The 23,216-nt window shown below is 34.3% G+C and overlaps 1 protein-coding gene across 2 annotated transcripts; it reads right to left on the reverse strand.

The window, feature by feature from the left end:
* Positions 1-815: 815 nt before the first annotated feature.
* Positions 816-22,507, reverse strand: LOC411373 (protein gooseberry). Of its 2 annotated transcripts, none has more exons than XM_006559293.3 (6): positions 22,392-22,507; positions 11,544-11,857; positions 10,960-11,089; positions 6,465-6,636; positions 5,986-6,270; positions 816-1,967 (listed from the first exon to the last, which is right to left on the reverse strand). In XM_006559293.3, the coding sequence occupies exons 1-6, from the start codon at positions 22,444-22,446 to the stop codon at positions 1,706-1,708; spliced, it is 1,218 nt and encodes a 405-aa protein (XP_006559356.1). In that variant the 5' UTR covers positions 22,447-22,507; the 3' UTR covers positions 816-1,705. The 2 variants fall into 2 exon arrangements, with proteins under 2 accessions (XP_006559356.1, XP_006559357.1); XM_006559294.3 differs by having other exon boundaries at positions 10,960-11,086; positions 22,392-22,506.
* Between the last annotated feature and the right edge of the window lie 709 nt (positions 22,508-23,216).

Genomic DNA, 23,216 nt, shown 5'->3' on the forward strand with positions numbered 1-23,216 from the left:
TTAAGTAATAGTTCAATAATAGTTCGTATCAATGCTGTCAAATGTCAAACAAAATTTGTATGATAATTTAATTTTTCTTATAACGATGGCTTAACGCGTAGAAAGTGACTTAAATGTAAATTCCTTCCATTAGGAATTTTCCTTTTTTTTTTTTTTTTCCTTTCTTCAAATCCGTGGACAGCAATATGGTTATATAAATGTTAATAACTCTTTAGGATAATTGTTAGTGTCATTGGGCATAGATTTATTAATCATATAATAGGGATACTTAAATATGCACATGTTAATTAATGAAATATGATTTAAACTGTACAGAATAGTGAATATACGTGAACCTTATTTAACAACAATAATAATTATCAACAAATTTTATGACTTCTTAATAACCAAGTTCATTAAACAACTATATTTTTAATGATTTCGCAAAAAAAAAAAAAAACAATTTAAAGCACAATTGTTAATATACATATTTGAAAATGTAATATTAAGGCATAATCTTCTTAAGTATCTTATTAACGCCAAAAAAATAATATGAATGACTTTCTATCATCCGTAACATTCGAGTATTAATGAATAAATACAAGCCTCCAAAAATTAACGTTTTAAAATTCTTCTTCCGAAGAAAAACAATAACTTTAAGGATCTAAAAGAAATTAAGATACCTTAAAATATAATTAACAGAAATTATACATACGCTTCATCTCTACAAGAAAAAAAAAAAAAAAAGAAACGATAAAAACTTACAATAGATATACAATGAAATATTCATGCTATATACACATATTTTCATCTCATGGCAGCTTTAAAATTATAACTTTAAAAATTTCAAAAAGGAGTTTTTTCAATTTCTCCAGAAACAATATATAAATATAATATTTATATCACTCTATGTTAATAGATAGCTCTTTATACCACCATTTCTTACAAAGAAGCATTACTTATTGTATCTTTTTTTTTTCATGGTGTTTCGTTGCTTCAATTTCAAAAGGATTGCAATACTTGCGAGATCTTATGAGATCCGATAAAATCATATTTCTTCATTTATAAATATATGAATAAAGTATCGTGTACTTTATTTGTCCATCGTTTTTCCACAATAGAAAAATCGTAGATAATAATATCTTTTCAATTTCTCTTCTTTTTGCTCAAAATAAGATTTTGATTTTAAAAATTATTTCTCTAAAAATATCTCAATTTTTTTTTAAATAATATTCGAACGAGAGAAATATCGTGATCCATCTTACAAATATTCACGATCACGATCATAATCTTCGTAGAATTGTAAATTAAAAAAAGAATTAAATCACTGGTTTCCCAATCTGTCTTTCAAAAAAAATCACCATTGTGATTCTTGAATTAATTAATAATTTTTAGCACTTCTTCATATCAATGTAATTATTTACATATTGTCATATTCCACAAAAAGTTCATCAAGCTCATTATCCCCCCGCAAATATAAATTTTTTGTTAACCCAAAGACGATAATGCTGTTAGTCAAATTCATTGACATTAATCTTTGTTAATTTCTCAAATTTTACCTTACCTTATACCATAAGTGAAAAGAGTCACAAATTATTCATAAATATCGACAAAAAAGAATAAACGCAACTCGAAAAAAATTGAAAAACATTTTAAGCTAGATTAAAAAACATCGATCTCGCCTTTCCCCCTCCGCCATCTTTTCAACTGTGAACTCCTGAATGGTTCAGTGAACTCTGCCGCAGACTTGGGACTCTATACCACCTAAATAGGGATAACCGCTCTTCGCCTCGCTGGGACTGTGAGGCGTCACGTGATGGTTTATCGCTGCAGGGGTAGGCACCCCCGAGGACGCCCCCTGAACCATACACGCGCTCATGTTCGACGCCGTGGGGCTGACGCTGCCGCTCAGGCTGCCCAAATTCAAGTTGCTGGAAGTTAAATTAGAGGCCAGATTGCTGCTACCGTAGTGAGACGCGTTGAACAATCTGCAACAAGAAAAGATGACGATATATGCAATGGACGTTTCATTCGTTTCGTTCGTTCAAGGATACCAGTCAATTTCTATTATCCTGTTACGAAAAAGAATAGATAAATGAAAGTTGTTAAATCTATTTTAAACGATTATATATATTTAAATAAAGATATAAGAAAAATATTTCCATAATCGATTAATAATATTTAACAACCAAATCCTAACAAACTGTGTAATTTCATTCCAATCATCTTCAATTTCTTTTTCCCTTGCAAATACACCTTGAGTCGTCGTCGTCGTATTAAAAGTATCGTGTGGACTGTTCTTTAGAATCAGTTTGGATGGTCGATTCGGATCCAAGACGAGGTCGATTCACCAGAGAGATTCACCGATGCGGAAAGCGAGCGTTTTACACCGAATGTAAAGCGACTACGACGACGAGGCGAGGCCACGTTCCACGGCATGGAGCAGGGGGGGCAACCGTATCAAAGTATTAAAAACGCGGTGCAGTTCTGGCCGCGCATAACCTCAGGATGAAATTCTCTTTTCGTTTCTCGCGACGTTTCAAAGTAACCGCCGCGGCCACTTCTCCCTCGTTTCGCAGTGCAATCAAACCTCGCTGCTCGTTTGCAAACCGATACCGAGCGGGCACAAGCTTCACGCTCGCACACGTATACGCGGAGTACGAATCGTTTAGGGCGTGTCGAGGCTGCCAACAACCGATTTCAAAACGGAGTAGCGGCCCTTTTGACCGTTTCGGCACAGCAGCACCGGTTAAGGACCCCTAAAGCGTGCCGATGTTGGAACCATTTAATTCCTCTCCTCTTTCCTTCTCTCTCTCTCTCTCTCTCCACCTCCCTCATCCTCCCTTATCCTCGCGCACCCCCTCTCCGCGTACTTTTTCTTTTTTTTTTTTTCGCCCTTTCCCCCGTCCTTTCTCGTCCTCCCTTAATTCCCTTCTTCGAAACGTTCCTTCTTCTTGGTGTGGCGGAAGCTCGAGGATTTATCGACTGTCCCCGTGCCCCGGTCTACGAATCTATTTTCCCCTTGGCCAACCATCATCCCACAAATCATGTTTATTTCTATGGAAGTGTTAATGAATTCCGACGAGGCTTAGCGGGGATGAATAATTTATAATCGACGATTGGTGAAATTAAGGGAGGTTTCTTAGGGGAGGGAGGTTTTTGATCGGAGGAAGAGGAATATGGGATATTTATATTGGCTGGTTATCAGAGAGCGATAATTATCTCGAATAAATTTCTTTTCGAAGGATTTAAACATTTTTTTTATTTGTGAAATAAAAATAATCTAATCTCTCGAATGGGATAGAAAATGTGAACTTATTCGAGAAATGGATTATTTTCACAAGTTGGTTTTATCTGTAATGAGTAGATAATTTAACATTTTCCTTGTAATAATTAATTTATTATTACCTTTGAATTTAAGTAATCCTTGGTGATTAATTACATGTAAGTTTATCTCATTAATAACTCTGGCAAATTAATAAATCGTGTAAATTACCATAGATTTGTGAGTAATTACAAATTGAATAGAAATTTATTGTAGAAATAGAATTTTCCATTGCTGATGAAATATCTCATTTATTTAGACGAAATTAAATCTTATCAATCGATATACAAAATTTACTTATATCTTTCATTAAAAAAAAAATAAAAAATCTCGAAAATTTTAAGTGGTCCTAATTCGACGACCAGGGACTATATCATTTCCTTTTTCTTTTTTTCCCCGAATCTTCTCGAAACCTCTTACACGATTAATATTCATTTCATGCCTCGCCGTTCTTTCGCTCTTTAAAACATCCCAATTTCCTTTAAATTTCGCCAGAATTTCATCATTGTCGCATAAAAATCCCTTCCCACAATCTTTTTCCAATCGGTAAATTAACCACCCCAAAATTTCCCATTTATTCCCTTCGATCCCACCGACACGACGCAACAATCAACGACGATCAAATTTATCGTGAAAAAAAAAAGAAAAACCCGCTGATGATTATTGCGCGCGTTAGAAGAAACGGAATCCATAAAACGCATGCGCGTTAAGCGCGCCGCGCCTCGCCGCGAAATTCAAACGACGGTAATATCGCCCGAGTCGAATCGCGTGGCGCAATCTCGCCCAATGAGATTTTCATGGTTGTGCGAGTATCGAGAAGCCGATAAAATGGATAAGAAACGTTCGTTGTAACGAAAGAATTTGTAGCAACCGAAAATCCTTGGCGGCCGAGGTCGTATTCAGCTTCTTCCGGGGTGAAGGAGAAGGCCACGAAGTCTCCTCCCCGGTTAAAGCTGGATCATCGGCGAAGATCAAGACCCGCGTTGGATTATTAGCCGGTAGCGTTTCATTACGGGGGCCGAAGAAGCAACATAATTGAGGACCACACAGAAAACGTGTTGGTGGGGTCTCGACTGCCTCACCACGCCGACCAAACGGCTCTCTCTCTCTCTCTCTCTCTCTCTCTCTCTTTCTCTCTCCTTTCTTTCTTCTTTTTTTTTACTCTTTCGTCTCACCTGTTCCATCTTTTTCAAGCTTTCTCTTTATCCTCGCTGCTTTTTCCTGCTTTTTCTGGAGAGATATATCTCTTTCGGGATTCGTCGAGAAGACTTGAAATTCGCATAGTTGGAAAGAAATGGAATTCGATGAAATTTTTTTGTAGGGATTTTTTTCTTCGATATGTGATCGAATATGGGAACGAAAATGAAAATTATTGTAGTAACAGTTATGTATAACAGAAATGATGGATATATTGGCATTATAAAAATTAATGTGAATATTTCTTTGATGAAAAGTGAAATAAAAAAAAAAATGATGGCAATATATCTTCAGTGATTAACTATAATATTTTTCGATAGAACAAATATAATAATATTCGTTTCAATTCATTTTAAACAGATTAATTTGATAAAAATTAAACGATGATAATTTTAACTTAAAATCTAATGGACAATTTATATATATATATATATATATATATATATATATATATATATATATATATATATATATATATATATTCAATGGAAATTTTTCTTAAAGTTTCTATTATCATAATAAATTACACTACACACGCTCATAAAGATTTCGAAATTTTTCATTAATATTTTCAGAAAAATGCACTTAAATCACGATGATATGTGAAAAGATAATTCGTCGATTTTCTAAAATAACTCTAAAGTTTAACAAAAAAAAAAAAAAAAGAAAAAAAAAAGAATTTGAAAAGCAATCGCTCAGTTCAATTTCCTCCTCTCGTTTCTCTCTACTTCCCAGATTCCACTTTCAATTTCTCACTACTTCTCCTAAGACTTTCGTCGTTTGCGGTCTGCGTTGCAGCGAATTGGCCTCTGCACTCGGCGTGTAACAGCACGCTGCAGCAGGCGAGCATTTCGCCAACCTGTTATTACGCCACAATGGCTGAATTAATTGTTCGAAACACCCCGTGCACAAGCACAAGCTGCTCCGCTCTTCCTCCCGGATTTCTTCCCTTTTTTCTGCTACGCTTTCCCCTCCGCCAGTTTTAAACGTCCGGGATAATGTATCTCTACCCCGACAACGTGTACTTTGCTTCGACAGTGGACCTCGTGGGGGGTCCTTCTCTTCCTCTTTAGCTTTCAAGTTTTGCAAAATGAGCGAATTGACACGAAATTTCACGAAATCTTGTTAAAGTTTTATCGCGAGTTGAAAAAAAGAGTTTGAAATCGATATTTTTGAAATTAGAAAATTTAACAATATACAAATTATATATCCTATCATCATTCAAGAATTTTTAAGTTAAATTATATTTCGTTTAATCTTAATAAAAAAAAAAGGAAGGAAAAAAAAAAGGTAGAATTAAGATTCGTTTCCATCGAGAAAATCGCGTGATTATTTTGATTGAATATAGAAATTATTTCGAGCAAACCACATTAAATCACAGGATGAATGATTACATAAATGATTGATTCAATGAGAATTCAAGTTGGCAGGATTTCAGCCTCGTTTTGATCTTTGATAAAAATCTTTGATAAATATTAACTCACCCATAATTCTCGGCGGTCGGTCTTGGCCACTGTTGCTGAGCAGCGTAGTAATTCTCGCTATAGTTGTAATGCTGAGGATAGCCAGCCGTGGTTGCTGCGGCCGCAGCCACCGATGCTTGCCCATAGCTCTGATAACTTTCAGCACTGCTACCGTAGTGCTGTGTTTGAAAGGATTGCAAGCTCATTGTGTTGAAAGCGTTTAATTGTTGACTGTTCAATTGTTTGCGAAGCCTTGCTCGCCTGTTGCTGAACCACACTTGAACACGTGCTTCGGTCAAATTTGTTCTGCAAATAACAATAAGATCGAGATTCTAGATTAATCGCTTTTATTAAATTGTTAAAAGAAACAAATTGGACAAATATATTTCCCATTCTTTTCTCTCTCTCTCTCTTCCCCCTCTCCTTTTTTTTTAATATTCTTCGAGAAATTCTCTCGTTCGATTGTTTAAGTTTTTCAAAATTAAAAAAACTATAATTACTTTTGCGCCAATTCTTCCCTGGTGTACACATCGGGATATTGCGTTCGATGAAAAGCTGCTTCGAGTTGTTCTAATTGTTCACCGGTGAATGTAGTCCTGCTTCTGCGTTGCTTCCTCTTCAAAGCGATTCCTGGTTCGCTCTCTGTATCCGAATCGTCACCGCTACTTCCACCTGAAAAACAATATACACAACGAACGATATATTAAAAATCTTGTGTGCCAAAAAATATTTGAACGGAAAGAAAGAAGCCCAGTATCGAGAAATATGAAACAATTCTACGAAGCTTTTTATTTAAAAAACTGCTTACTTTAAAGGATTGAGTATCATCGAGAACATAGAATAAAAAATAAAGAAAACTTCTCAAACGAGCGCACTCGACAGACGTATAAAAACTTTACATCTTTCACGGCGACAATAAACAAATCGTTCATACGCGTTATTATTCGGTCGCCTCCAAGCGAAATTAATTATAGAAACCGGCTGTGCGTTTCCTTCGTCCGCATGCGTGACGTGCAGAAAGGTGGAAATTCCATTCCATCCGAGGAACGTATCTCTTATCGACGAGGGGAATCGACAAGTGAGGGTAAGGTCGAAGACGATATCGTGGATAGACGTTACGGAGCACGCTTTCTTAATAGACGGTAAGACGGTCTCCCAGTCCCAGCACGTGCTGCACGTCAGATACCGAAGATAGGAAGCGAGTCGTTCACGCCCACAGTTCACACGCCGGACTCTGCAACCCACCATTAAGGCCCTCCTGATTACAGCCGTGCCAGCCGAACCTATACTAAACTAAAACACCGGAGAAATTAGGGTCCGCCGCGAAGAAATTAAGTTCTTTGACATGTCCCGTCCCACCCGAGCTAAACGAAAGCCTGTCCAACGTCCAACAACGGGGGTATATCCTTGTCCCTTGGCTACGGCAACGCGAGCCAACCGTACCGGAAATCTCTTCTTCTTTCGTCCATCCAATCGAGTTTGAGTTTTACGACAACGTAATTGCGAACGCGCCTGACGTTAATTCCTTCGTCTTCCTCTGTGCTCCTCGGTTTGGAGGTTAGAAAACTTTGGGGTAAAAATTCTTTTCGCCATACGTGATTGGATGTAGAAGGGAAAGAGAAGTTTAAGATTGAAATTTTAATTCAATCCATATAGATATTTTAGCCTGTTGTATATATAATTTTGAAAAAGTTGAAATAGATTTGGAATTATTGGATATTATATTCTGGTGTAATTAATTGAATTTAAAGATACATTATACCTCAATAAATTGAATATGTGATAAAATTTGGAAGATAGAAGAATTATTCTAATTCTGTGTATATTTATGTCAAAGAGATTTGATATAATTTAATAATTCCAATTAGAAACGATGGCAATTAATTTGTAAATTGATATAACTCAAAAATATAGAAATATAGAAATGAAAATTTAAATTTCTTTAAATCGTGATTAGAACGAATTTATCGTTGATTACACGCGCATTTTTGCGTAATAATTCCCTCTTGACTCCGCATCGGCAATTTATGCGTCGATTCCTGAATTAAGTCGATCGATCGACGGGAACGAACGTCTAAATCAATAGCACCTGCGCGAACGTCAGCTCGAATTCATGAAGTTGAACGCCGCGAAGTGCACGGCGGTTTCTTCGAGATTAAAGACCTCGCCGCGGCCGTAAATCCTCGTGACGGTTTGAGCAGAACATCTAACCATTTCTCGAAGCCTTCACGCTTTCCACGGCCAGTCAACGCTCGCCTATATCGCGGTTTCGTTCAACAAATAACAGAAAACGTCTTGATTGTTCGCGCTTCGTTATTTGCCCAATCTGTCCGCATCATTTTTTTCTTTTTTCTTTCTTTTTTTTTTTTTTTTTATCGTTGATTAAAATTCTCGTCGCATGAGCAACAACGATCGAATTGTATGCATTTTTAAAAAAAAGGTTTCTTTATCGCGATATAGAATTTAATTACTTATCGGGATAATTATGTATAGTTAAGAAATTAATAAATTTAGATGCTATAATTATTCATTCTCAAAAATCTATAAATCTGTTTGATCAATCGAAATTGAATTTATATAAAATCATAAAAAAAAAAAATCTACTCTAAAAATTGCATAACATTCCACTTAATCCTTTACTCTCGATTCATTTCCATTAAACGCTCGAAGAAAGAATCAAAATTCTCGTCGCAACGTTCGAAAATTCCATTCGAACGAGACAAGTATATCGATATTTACGAGATCTACTAGACTGTCAGACGGTGCATCATCACAATGCACCGGACAAGAGAGAACCGCAAAGGGTGAATCGTCCAAAAAACCATGTAAACAATTACTAGTCGAGATGGTCGACAATTATTATCATTATCCCTGACAGTTTCGCCCGACTACTACCAAGATCAGCGGAACGTCTAAATCAATAGAGGCCGAGCCCCGTTGTTCCTCGAACGAAAACGGCAGGCTTGCCATGGTGTTGGCGGTTTGTAAGATTAGAGGCAGCCGGATACGGAGCACAGGAGAGACCACACGCCGCGTGTGTACGCGTTCTTCCACCTCGTGTCCTCTCCTTCCGCTCTCCTTCCCGCCCGACCTTCTACCTTTTTACCTTCTCTTCTGGCGCGGTTTTTTGCGCGCCCGCCACCTTTTTCCTTTTTTTTTTCTTTTTTTTTTTACCTTTCCGTTTTGTATTAACTGTTCGTTTCGTTTCTAACGAGGACGACGGGTTGAAAAAAGTGCTCGAGCGGTCGAGCGTTTGCATATATGATTCCGTTTAAAAGATCGCGGCATCGTGGATATTATATACATTTGTAATAAGATTTAATGAAAATAATTGTTAAGAATTGAGGAAAAGGAATAAACGATGATCGAGGCGATGAAAGTATATTTTATACAATTAATAATCAATAATTGAATCGATAAATCTTTATCTCAATGAGGAAAAAGATACGATCGTTTCTGCCAAGTGTAAATGATAAAGTAACTTATTATATTAGTTTACTTGATGCTTCGTTGATCAACATACATCATAATTACTTTTTCATTTTTTCAAAGAGGAATATCTTTAAAAAAAAAAAGAAAGAAACCGTATTCGCCTTATCGATCCCATTGTCGACCCATTGTTCAAATTGAAAAAAAGAGAATGTCACAATTATCATTAGCATCGACAAATTAATTTCCACCAGGAGGCGCGGTATTATCCAACCCAACGCGGGAGAAGAATTGATTCGCCTTGATGAGGAATACACACCGAGATTATATTCGTTAAGGAAGAAGCGCAATCGTAGCCGGCCCCATTATACCCTCCTGTAATTTTATTTCGCTAGGGAAATATGATCGTGAGAGAATACAAACCTCGCCAAATCATGCAACATTTCACTTAGAAGACACCTTATTCCAGATTCCATTTCAACTAAACTACCGAGAACGTTGTTCTACAACGTAATTTCAGGGGCGAGAATGAAGATTTGTTCGTTTGTTGGCGCGATGGCGCGAATCCGATCAACAGGTAGGGGTTCCATCCAAGAGGAGAGGGAGGGGGAGGGTTTCTTTGCGTCGGGGTTGCAATTCCAGGCGTACATCTAATCAAAACTAAATCTTCCCGACAAGGTAATAAACTCGACACATCTACGCGCCACGGGATGCCTAATATTTCTTCGTGAGGTTCACCGCGCCAATAAATAAAAAAGGAAGGAACTCCCTTTACGTCCGCCGGCCGGACCTATATTCCTGTTAATAATCTCTTCCTGCCTCCCCCTCCCCCCTTCGAAACTATTCAAACTTCGAACGAGCAAGAAAGTTTCGCGATGAATAGATTTATCCCAATGATGTTCATCATTGATGATTCCTCCGAGGCGAGATTGGGGACGCGGTTTTTCCCGATTTGGATAAAATTTATACTATTGTTATTCACTCTCTATACTTTATATTATCGTTCGTTTGCATTTTCTTTTTTTTTTTTTTTTTTTTTTTAGTGGACAAGATTGGAATCGTCCTTTTAAAAATGTCTTTTCAAAAGTCACTCGTCCTGGGCTTTTAGGGGTTTTTATCGCGCAATTGATTCCTAAGAAGTGTATCGTAATAATGAAAAAAAAAAATTACAAGGTGCAGATCGCTCGAAATGCGTTACTTTTTTCACCCAATCAAAAATATTACCAATAAGTATACCCGTGCGTGTCATTTATCGTTCCGGTCGAAAATTAACTCGATTAATATAGAGGCGCACTGTAATCACGCTTATCGCTTCAATTCGCCTCAAACGTTTCATTTACGTCGATCTACTGGTTTACGCGGTGCTAAAAACGATGAATTTTGCGCTTATCAATCGTGAACATCTCTATCGGTTCCATTTCCTATCGATCTTTTTCTTTCTACAGTTCTATGGAGCGCGATAATAAAAAGGACTGGAGATCGAAAAGAAATTAGAAATGTGTAAAATTATGTAAAAATCACGTGAAAATTTGATTTATCAAAGAAAAAGATGACTAGAAGACTCACCGAGTATCCCGTCGATGGAATGATTTCGTCGAGGATCATCCCCTGGACGGGTCTGATTCGTAGGGCCGCGAAGAAGCCTCGAGATACTGGAAACTGACGGTGCTGACGCTTTGTCACAGATACCATCCTGCTGGCAGAACCACGTTGGACCAGTTAGTATACTAATGGAAATTGATCAAACTTTATTTTCTTATTTTTCATTGAATGATTACACTTTAAAATTTATAATTTAATGTTATTTAACTTTCTTCACGAAGAATATATCATTAAACTGAAGATCCCTTTTTGAAAATTTCCAGTTTCCACTATTACTTATATGATTAATGTAGACTTTTGATTTATCGCAAGTGATTTATCTTGTAGTTGCTTAATCTAGCTCGATATATTTACACGTTATTATTAGTTATTGCTTATGATTTCTCCTTTCCATTATATCATCAGACAATGCAGATGTTTACGCAAAATTTAAATATCTATGCAATAATTACGAGCTTTTCGCTTCTTCTCGTTTCATACAAATATTCTCGATCAATTTGCATAAACACTTGCAATCCGTCTAGTCAGTACAGACATTATCAACAGACCTTTATCAATTTCTCACGAATCTCCCAGCTGAATATCCCAGGATTTTGTCTCTTCATATCCTCGATTCTAGCCTCGACTTCCGGCGTGGCGACTCGTGGTTTGCTACCGCCAATCACACCCGGCCTTATCGATCCTGTTTCTTGATAACGATTCAAGATCTTCGACACGCATCCATGCGAGACTCTCAATTGTCTAGAGATCACGCAGGGTCTAACCCCGGCCGCCGCCATTTCTACGATTTTTAAACGAATGTGATTTGGTAGTGGGCGCCCATTGATGAAAACCCCTCCAAGTTGATTCACACGACCTTGTCCTGGAAGAAGAATGAAGATAATGATAGAATGAGAATAAGCGTGGATGGAAAGCGTATCAACCTTATCACGAATTACGAAATCATAAACATTCGAGGGATTATTCTTTGTCTTTTAAATTTTCTTGAATTCGAATATTAAAAATTATTTATTCCACACGCGGAAACGTGGAAAAAATGGAATTTCTCTCGTGCAAGATTTCTGGTGATTCTTGGAAGGCATTTAAAATAATTTAACTTTAAGGATTTTTAGTTAAGACATCGTTACGAGTTTCTTAAGAGACTTAAAGATGTCTTACAAATAGGTAATTATTTTTGTGTTGTATAATTATTATTAATTATATTGCTATATGTTTCCATGTATACTGTCAATAGGATAGTCTCTCTTGTTTGAAATATTCTGATTTGTGATACGACATATTTAAGATGTCCATATAATGTCTCCATGCCTACCTACCTCCGTGTAAATTATTGCATCTCTTAACTATTGAAAGTATTTTCATCTAGAGAAAAGAGATTTCCAAGGATCAAATAAAGAACAAATATATTTCGATATATATAGAATAGTTAGCACGTTAAAGAAGAACGAAGTGCTTGTTTAATAAAATGATGTGCCAATTTTTTTTTTTTCTTTTTTTTTTTTTTCATCATTTTACATAATCGAAACTTTAATGCAAAAATTCTTTTTTGCTCGCGCGAAAGGGAACTGAGGAATAATAATTAAACTTCGAGATTAATTAAATTTAATATCCTAATATAACTCGATATTTCATTTCAAGAAGCGAAGAAAAGATGCATGATTAAAAAAGTTGAACCGATGTTTCCGTTAATTGGAGTATGGAAAGGCTCGTAGCAAGTAGCACCGTTCGAAAATCATCCGGCGTACGTTTCTGTAACATGTGTTAATTAATTTCCCTCACGGTCCTCGTCAATTTGTATATTCACCGTAAATTTGCATTAAAACGAAAAACGACTGTCGCCGCAACAAGCAAATGGCCACGACTTACTACATCGCGATATAAAGTTTACGACGCGCTCCGGTAATTGGATGCGATAAAGAACCATTGTTTCAAACGCATTGCTCGAGGGGGTGCAAGAGTTCTCGTAAGTCTTCCCGTCTATAACGTCTTATTTCTTAGAGTAATCCTAGACGAAACGTTGAACTCTATGTCCGTGTCCGTGGATATTTTATCCGCTATCCGTCTCTCCAATCCTGTGATAAGAAAAGATGGATATTGCAAGTGATTAACTTAACGATTCGAAACCTACAATAGCATGGTTACTAGGGTGGAACGAAATGTATTGGCAAAATTCTTTTTTTCCTAATCACTACTTTCCTAAGTTTCTTTTGTACATTTAAAAATCGGAATTCGATCGATAGGTTTCTTTCTAAGAATTAATTGCAAAATAATTTATAAAATTTCATCGATTTTATTCAATTTTTTTTTTATTAGCAAAATAATTTAACTTCAACTTTCAGGGAATAATATTTCCTATTACTCGAAATTAGCAATTGGTATTTTGTACAGTTAAAATCAAGCAAAAAGTCAATTCAATCAAAAGTATGATTGACAGAGATGTGTGTACGATGTGCAATTTTTGGAATTCAATAACGACACAGAGAACCTTAAGATTATTCTACAAATTATAAATAATCCAATAAATCGAAATCAGATTCAAAAATTTTCCCATGATTTTCCAATCATAATCTCGACTAGTTTACTCCATAATTGCGCAATTACTAGAAGACATAATAGATCAATATCTACCAGCATCGAAAAAAAAAACCTTTCTTCCAATTTCAATGGAAAAAGAAAAAAAGAAATAGGCAATCGCGAGGAGAGAGAGAGAAAGAGAACGAGCTAACGACTCGCTAAAAATTGATAATCATCGTAGTAATGGGCCTGTCGTTACACCGAGCTCCGCCATCGGTAACACCTGCTACGAAAAACTTCTGCTAATTACCACGGCATAATTCAAAAAGGCAGCACCCCACCAGCGCCTCCATCGGCCGTTTCGTGGTGCCGCCAAAGTAGTCCCGTTTCGTCATTCATCAACTCCGCGAGATTTACATCCCCCACCCCTTGGGGCCCCGTATGGCCCGTAAGGACATATCCACAAGCGCGTGCAACGCACACACCGCACACTTAGGCGGTATCGTCGCGTACGTACCGGCCCTCGGACACCTCTCATGACGTCAGTCAGGCCGCGGGGCCCGACGGGATTACAGGCAAGATCAAAAGGCGCCGACCGCCGCCGCCGACTCGATCTCTCTCTCTCTCTCTCTCCCTCTCCCTCTCTCTTTCCCGCTCTTCGCTCGCTTCTCCTCTTCGTGAGCTCAGGCCCAAAACGGGCTCGAAGCCCTGGTCACGGGTTGGGTCTCCTTCCCCTTGGGCCCTACTCGTGCGACAATACGTGAAATTTTCTGCATAACCAACCTCCGTGACCTCCGTTACGAAACGTAGTGGATATTGTATATCTTGAATCGATGGATTAACTTGTAATCGGTGATCTGGCTTGGTGTGTGGGATGAAGATGTACAATTGTGGGATGGATGTGCGTGTTGAAATTTGGAAACGTTTGTATTTGGAAGAAAATTTTAAATTTTAAATATCTGACTTGATTAATGGAATTTGAAGAATTTTCGATTCGAAAATTATTTTTGATAAAGAATTGATACGATTTTGTTAATTTTAATTTGTGATGAAAAATGTTGATCGATTCTTATGTTTCTTGGTTAATTTTTGATATATTTTGTGATATGATTCGTAATGTGAATAGTGGATGGATTAAGATTTTCTGATAATATTTTACGCAAGTGTGGATCAAGAAACTTTTGGCCCAAGGATAATTTTTGAAAAATTGTTACGGTATCTACTTTTAAAGAATTTTATTAATTTGACGAAAAGTTAATCCAATTTAAAATAAAATAAATCTAACCTAATCTAACTCCTAATTTCAAATCCAATAATACTGATAAAAATACCTTTATTACTCCTGTTCCCATATGTAATAAACTTTGTGATTGATTCTTCTCTGAATTTAAATACATATAATGGGAACAAGATGGACGTAAAATTCTCGTTTGTTTCATAACTAAGCATTGTACGAATCTTTCGTAACTCGTATGATTTTATTTGCGCTTTAATGGACTTTAACACGAGTCACGGATCTGAATGTTCGACAATCAACCGCGTGAACAAGTCTTTTAGTTCTGTTTTCATTCCTTCCCGTGGTGAATATCGATGAACGTTCATTACAGAACCCCAGCAAAACCCTCGCAAATTATTCTAGGCGTACTTAAACGATCGTTTTATCTTCATGATCTTCATTTTCTTTGAAATTATTATTTTCGAATACTAGAATAGGATAATTAAGATGAAAAAATTATTCACATTAATTGTACGATACTTAATTATTCAGTTTGGAATTGTTTGCTTTAATATATTTTTTTCTTCCTCGAATCAATCAATTTTAATCCAATAAGATCCAATATTACACCAATATATAATTAATTTTGAAAGTATTTTCTGATCTTTTTCTAAATAAAAATTATTTGAACGTGATTTAAAAATACTTTTTTTTAATGGAGAAATTTCTAGCAATTTTATTTCCTACTTCTTATTTATGATTTATGATTTATATCAAGTTGTTCAATTCCAAATAACGAAAGTAACAATTTAAGATTTTCGAACTATGAAAAAAAATTTAATTCAATTTCCTTTCTTACGAATTATCATTAATTTCGATAATTCCTCCTCTTTTATATCATAAAATCACATCAACTTCGATTCTTCTTAAATCCAATTCAACAAGTCGAACGAAATCACAAAAAAGAAAAAAAAAGAAGAGTTCAATCTTCACAATTAAAAATTAATTCAAACCATAAATCTTCCTTCCACATTGTCCTTATTACATCCACCACGCCCAAAAAAATCACCTTCATTCACATCCTAATTTATCCTAATTTATATAATCAAGAGACCTGGCTAGTCCACGTGTTTTATTTCTAAATCCCGGAACGATGACATTACTTCCTTCAAAGCAGATTCAAGTATAGAAAAAAAAAAAAAAACTTTCGACTCATTAACATGCTTGAAAACTTTATATCTTGTCGCGGAGGTAAGACCACCCTGTAGAAAAGATAAAAGAGGGCCGATCGAGTGCGGAATGATCGAGAAAATAATTTCCAGCATGAATTATTGATAACAGGTAATTGATTGTGGGCGATCACGCTAATATCCATGATCGTGCCGATATGAAGCGATAGGGGCTTCCCCCGATTTGAATTCGCTCGACGCAACTCGCATTATTAAAATTTACCTTCGGGCACATTCGCTTGCGTTGTGGACAATGATGCGCCGATATTTGTTGGACAACAAGTCTATTTGACTATAGAAATAACCGACCGATCAAAGTGCTTTAATTTATCAAACTCGAGCCTCGAGAAAAAAACACCACTACCGTCACCACTTCTGTCATCATCAAACGAAGATCCTTTTTTTTTTTTTCCTTTCTTTCTTTCTTTCTTTTTTCCTTTTTTTTTTTCGACGTTATTACGCGTCATTGTGCCATAAAATTTTATCTTCGACATGTTACGTGATATCGTAACGACATTTTACTACCCCTATATTATCCCTGTATTACTTATTTTGCAAATTCATTACACTGTCATACACGCGTTTTAAGGTTATATCTATTTTATGCAAGATGTCTTTTCTTTGATAGAGAATAATAATCTTTTATGTTCTGAGAGAGCTTCTAATATGTATTAATATGTAGTTAAATGTTAAGTAATGCCTTCCTTAAGAGAAGGATCTTCTAATATGTGTTTTAACGAGTGCTTAAAGGTTGAAAGATTTAGAAGAGAGATTTACAAAATTAGATAGAGATTTTTCTTTTCTTAAGGGAAGAGATGTTTCCTTTATTGATGTTTCCTGATCGTTAATGTTAATCTTATTAATATTATTTCTCCTTACTTCTCTCATTTATTGATTATTACGATATTCAAGAGATTCGACGAAGAAGGGGAAAAATTTATTGTTAAATAATTATTTTTAAAGATAATTAGTCGAAACAAATATCCTCTCTACGTATCGAAAAACTTCGTGAATAATTTCCCAAGTTGAACCCATCAAACGCATCTTCAAATATCAAAAAAAAAAAAAGAAAAAAGAAAAAAAAAACAACCTAACGAACCACTTAACCTAACTTAAAAATCTATAACCGCATGCCGATACGAACCGATTTTTCATTTGCTCGATGGCAAAACAAACCGCTCGTTAACCGTATGCTGGTCTCGCGATCGGGAGAATCAATGACCAATTCCAGTTCGTTTCGAATAGCGTTCGTAACCGAATGATAAATGAGGAATTGCGCAAACAATCGGGTCCACGGTTACGAGGGACGTGTCCCGATCGGTAATGTCGGCCCCGATGAAAAGGGGAAACGTTCCGTACCGGCACGAGAGGAGGAAGAGGTGGCCGGTGGTACCTGAGTGGGAGTATACAGCATGTATACCAAGAGGGATGCATGTACTTAACGTTCGGTGTGAGTTCCGAGTTGCAAAGGCTTCAATCAACGTGCCGTCGCCCGGGGCCTATCCGATATCAGACATTAGGTACCCACGGCTCCGGCTACGTACTTTAACTCTTTCACGTTCCGACGCCCACGAGCGTGGCCTGGCGAGGCAGCGGTGCTGCGCTTCTTTCGTTCATGGGTACACGACGTAGAACGCGGTCTCGAGGAAACGGCCCCAAACGCGATGTTTAACTCGTCGAAGGTGGCCTTCGCGCGGTTACAATCCGGTAAGACCAATTTTTTGGATAAGAGGATCCGAGTCCGAGGATCTTTATTTAAAGGGATGCGAGTGATTTTTTTCTTTTTCTTTTTTTAAGTCGTTTAGATAAGATTAAGTATAATTTTGTAAATAATTTATTATAAAAGTATAAAGATATGCTCTGATATTTTTTTCTGATACTTTGTGATAGTTGTAATAATTTAAAGAAAGTCTCTGTTGGGAGTAGATTTAAGGGAATTGTGATATTTTTGAAATGTAAGGATTAATGTGTAATTTTGTGGATAATTTTAATTCGAAAGATATTTTGTCTTGGATTTTTGTTAAAGATTCCTAAAGATTTCACGTGAGATATTTGAAGTTAAAGGTAAAATTAATTGGTTAAATCATTTAAATGTAATAGTGTAAGTAATTTAAAATTATCATTTGAGAAGAATATTAAAATTGCTAAGCTAAACTTAGAAGGATAGAGATATAATCTTTGAATATACATGACATTATATTATTTATTATAAGAGAATTTATTGACATCTAATAAATGATAAAAATGATATTTTTCATTTTTTGCAAGTAATTCTGTAAATTTTAGTATCGTGTATTTTGTGCATAAAGATGAATTAAAAGAAAAAAAAAAAAAAGTGTAATCAGTCTGCATAAGATCTGGAGAAAGTGTGAGTTATGCATTGAAGAATGTCTCCGAGCACGTATAAGGCTTGGTATGCAAGATAAAGATTTATTGCGTTCGATATTTCATTCTGTATCATTATGCTGGAAGTAATGAAAAGTATGTTGCAAGAAAAAAATAAAGTAATATATTTCAGATATTTCTTTTAATTAAAGGTTCAGTTTCTGATTGCTCGATAAACTTGTAAAAAACGAACATAATTTGCAAAAGCATATTCAGCATTAAATATAAATATAACTACTGAGAGAAAAACTTGATAAGTCACGTTCTAATTTTTAAAGTTGAACTTGTTGAGTTTGTATCGTAGATACATATTTACACTTATGATTCAAATCATCAGATTTAACACATTATATAATATACATATTCACTTTAATCATTCGACAGAGAAAAACAATCATTAAAAATAGATTATTATATCTTTATTTTTTATTGAAATTAAAATTATTTTTCCTATTAGCTTATATGGATAAAAATACTATTTCCATCATAGATATAGATTTTTCATTTATAATTCTAAAATTAATGAGTATTGTTAAATTTGTTATCATTAAAATAGAGATATTTATCTATTTAAAAATAGACATTTTCAAAAATTGTTATATATTTTTTCTAGAATAATTATTTGATCAAAATCATATTTATATATCAAAGAATATATTATTAATGGAATGTAAATAATCATTATTCTTCAGGATACATGAATTGCTGAAATTTATCACATTGAATTGCTTTTAAAGTAAGTTACTCAACACTATATTTCAAACGAAGTCTGCATGATTTGCTAAACGGAACCATTTACATCTTTCAATAACTACATTCTCTGTCGAAAGGAATAATTTCCTCCTATGACACAGCTATTATAACAATTACAAAAATCAATCAGAGATTATTAATTTGCAAATATTTTTTTATTAAAATTTAAAAAGAGATTTCTGTTTCCTATTATTTTCATTTAATATCCCAAAAAAGATACTTTGCAATTCTATGTAGATATTCAATCTTAATTTCGATTTTAAGGTATATATATATATATATTTGTGTAATAATTTTTCCATCCAATACTTAAAACTACCATAAAAGCCATATACTAACTTACACTATAGATACTTACATCGATGCAAAAATACTTTTGTAAATTCAAATAATAAACAGTTTTTGAAAACATGTTATTAACTCAGAGCCAATTGGGATAAAATCTCAAATATTTTTTGCATCAAAAAGGATAAACTTAGTTTGAACTAGTTTGAACTATATTCAAAATAGTAATAAAATAGCAACAAAAACATCTTCTTATTTCCATAATAACAATAATAATTGAACTCGTAATGGAGATCGTGTATCGAAGTGATGAACGCGCATGCGCCTACTTCACGCGCGTTTATTCGAAACCTTTGATCACTTCCGATTGAAAATAATGGCCGAAACTCTGGCCCGAATTAATTCACGCTTTCGCGGGCTCAAATTAAACGTTTTGCGTAACTCGAAGATGAAATGCGTTCGAAAAAGGTCACTTAAAGTGTGGAAAGGGAAAAAAAGACAAAACGGGCGCAAGAGGATAATTCACTCAAAGCGCATCGTAAAGCCATTAACATCGGCTGTAAAAGTTCTGTCTGCTCTTTGAAAAGAAGACTGACGTCGATATATTCGCAAAATATAAATGTTAATATTGTTGATCATTGTTTGTGCAATCTATTCCTATTCGTCGAGTAAATAGTTATTTAAAAGTATTTTTCAAATTAATTCGATTTAATTCAATTTTAATAACACGAATATGTTTTAAAAATTAAGCATTTTTAGTAGATCAAAGGATTGTTCGAAAAGAGAAGTATAATTTTTATTGAATTGTGAATTTTTATGTACAATATGAATATATAAAATAATTTAGTTAATATGGAAAAAATATATAAAGCAACAACAAATAATGCTCGATAAGTAAAACAAATTTACGTTTACAAAAAAATAAATTTTAATCTAATATTTGTGTATAAAAGTGACGAAAATGAAATAAGAGATGTAAAAATAATAAGATCGCTTTTCACATTTAATTTAGATTTATATACTCTTAAATTATTTAAGAATTAATTTGAATACTTATAAATAATGAATATACATTACGTTGTATAAGTTGAATGTAGGCATATAACTAAATATAAAAAAAAAATCTTACGTGATGGATATAAATAGACAAAAATTATTTATCATCTATTAAAATTCAAAAATGAATAATGATTTAATTATTCTTTTATTAAAACTTCATAAATATTCATAACCTTCAACTCATCATAAATACATTTTATGATTTATTAATTTTATCATTAAAATTTGTGTCTTTGACTAGTTTTTAATTATATATGTATTTTTTTTTGTCATTTCTATTTTTATTATAATTTTAATAATTTATACTTTAATATTCTATAGGTACAGTTGCAAAATGCCCACATCAATCTTAAAATATTAGTAAGAAATTTTTTATAGCTAATATATATTAATAATGCTACTTTAATAATTAAAATAGTGAATTATTTTCAAATTACATCAGTCAAATTATACTATTTATAGAAAATAAATTCTACAAAATAAATATAAAATTTAAATGTTACACAAAAAAATTTATACACCATGTGATTAAGTATTTTTGATATTCTTTCTTACTGTTATTATATTATCGCATAAATATAGTTTTTATCATCGAACGATACAAAATATTACACGCTGAAAATAATAAATGGAGATGAATAGAACGATGAACGAGAAATTTTTCATCCGATTTTCGCACCTCTTTTTTATACATTATCATGGTTTTTATATCAAATGCAATAATTCACCCTCACTTCATAAATATTTAATCATTCACAGACTCCGTTATATCATTTTTTTTATTTGTTTTTCGAAAAAAATAATATACTTAAAATAATACCTAAATACAATAGACAACTTATAATATAACAAGAATAAAATATACGAATAAATGAGTATATGATATAATAAATATTTTCTATAATATAAATAATCATTAAATAAAAGTATAATGCGAAAAATTGTACGTAATTTTTGATAAATATATTTAGTAATTATAATTATAAAACTTTGTCTAAGTTAATGAACAATCTTCTATCCAAAAATATATCGATAAATATTGTTAATAAATTTTTAATTATTGAACGATAAATTTATATTGAATATCATTACATGTTACTTAATAATTTTGATAATAAATTTTAAGGAAAAAAATAAACTCTAAAGTAAAAAAAAAAAAAAAAAAAGAAACACACGAATCAGAAATGTATAAATTAATTCTCCCTGTACATGTCTTGAGTAAATAGAATTTTATAAAATTGAATAATAAATATTTGTTCATTAATAGGTGTCTAGCGAGTAAAAAGCCTTTCTACTGATGTTGCGTCGGACAGCCTTCAATCGTAGGCGTTTATCCGACGGTATATTCCACTAGAAACAACATTGCATAAAATACCACGAAATACCAGACATTAAGAACAATAATCATAAAAATTTATTTCTTTCAAGTCGATAAACAAAACTGATATTTATTTATTTACAATAACAAGAAATCTTTCATGTTACACACGAAATACAATGTATAAATACTGTACAAAAATTTGAATATCAGACAGTGATGAATCAAAGATAAACCAACCAGAATGAAAATATCACTCGTTGTTAATTCTCTAAAATAAAATTTTTAACAAGAATAAAAAATCTAATATGGATATTTATCCTGAATCAATTGTTTCTCTGAATCTCTATATCGAAGAAATTTGATTAAAATTTGACATAAACATAAAGATATTCGGATAATACTTATTATTATTTACGAATAACGTTGACAAATTTGTGAAACAACTAAAAATCGTTATCAGTTACAAAGTATTAATTACAATCAACTTGATCAACGTTGATTCGATTTCAAAAAAAAAAAAAAAGGAAGTTAAACATCGATCTGATTGATTTTAAAAATCGAAAATTTAAGAAAAAAAAAAAAAAAAAAAAGAATGATTAATCGATTCATCTCACCAGATGCAGAACCTACCTACCTTGAAAAGGGTATCCAGTGAAATAAGGTGCCATGTTTAAAGTGCTGACTGCCATCTAGCTAATCGGTTTCTCCGGGACAATCACCAAGCCACCACAAAACGTCAATCGTGGTTAAGAAAAGCCGATATTTAAAAAAAAAAAAAAAAAAAAAAAAAAAAAAAAAAAAAAAAAAAAAAAAAAAAATGGAACCAGGATATATCCTCGAACCACTTCACAACGAACCAGAAGTTATCGGCAAAATAATAATAAAAAATCGCGGAGGAAACGAGCTCGAGATTGGCCCCCTGCAACGAATTATATAACAACCGTGTTCACGAAACTTGTCAATACCCTGTTATGGACGAAAACGGAAACGGATCTTATACCGGATGCAAGGTGGAACGATCGTGGAGAGACCTGTTTGCTTCGGGGTCTCGGCTCGAACTGTTCGGGTGCCGATTCGAACGGAGGCAAAGGAGGCTGAGAGAGTGAAAAAGAAAGGAAAAGAAAGGTGTATAACAGACCGAGGGCGAAGAAGGCTCCGCCTTCGTGCATGGGCCCTGTCGAGGAGGGAACATCTGGGTCCAAAAGCACCTTGATGGCTCTAGTCGAGCGGTGCATTGGTCACCTCGAAGGTGACCCTCTGAAGGTGGAGGTGGTCTCTTGCATGACTCCGCCCGACCTTCTCCTTTCGTACGCGAGCGCAGGCCTGTCCAGCTTGGTCTCCACGAGTCTTCAACCTCCTTTTCGATGCCCGACCGGCCGGTGGAGGAAAGATCGGTAGCTAAACGAAATGTTTGACGACGTTTAGGGAGGTCGTTGTGCGTTTTAACGGCGTGGCGCAT

The sequence above is a fragment of the Apis mellifera genome, linkage group LG14 (assembly GCF_003254395.2).
Source record: "Apis mellifera strain DH4 linkage group LG14, Amel_HAv3.1, whole genome shotgun sequence".
Lineage (NCBI taxonomy): Eukaryota > Metazoa > Arthropoda > Insecta > Hymenoptera > Apidae > Apis > Apis mellifera.

Bases quoted from the DNA above. Each gene is read 5' to 3' on its own strand.
- LOC411373 (XM_006559293.3), bottom strand. From the start codon at position 22,446: ATGGCAGTCAGCACTTTAAACATGGCACCTTATTTCACTGGATACCCT. The intron at 11,858-22,391 runs GTAGGTAGGTTC...TTCTTCTTCCAG, and splicing joins CACTGGATACCCTTTTCAAG to GACAAGGTCGTGTGAATCAA. The intron at 6,271-6,464 runs GTAATTATAGTT...TGTTATTTGCAG, and splicing joins AGGGAAGAATTGGCGCAAAA to AACAAATTTGACCGAAGCAC.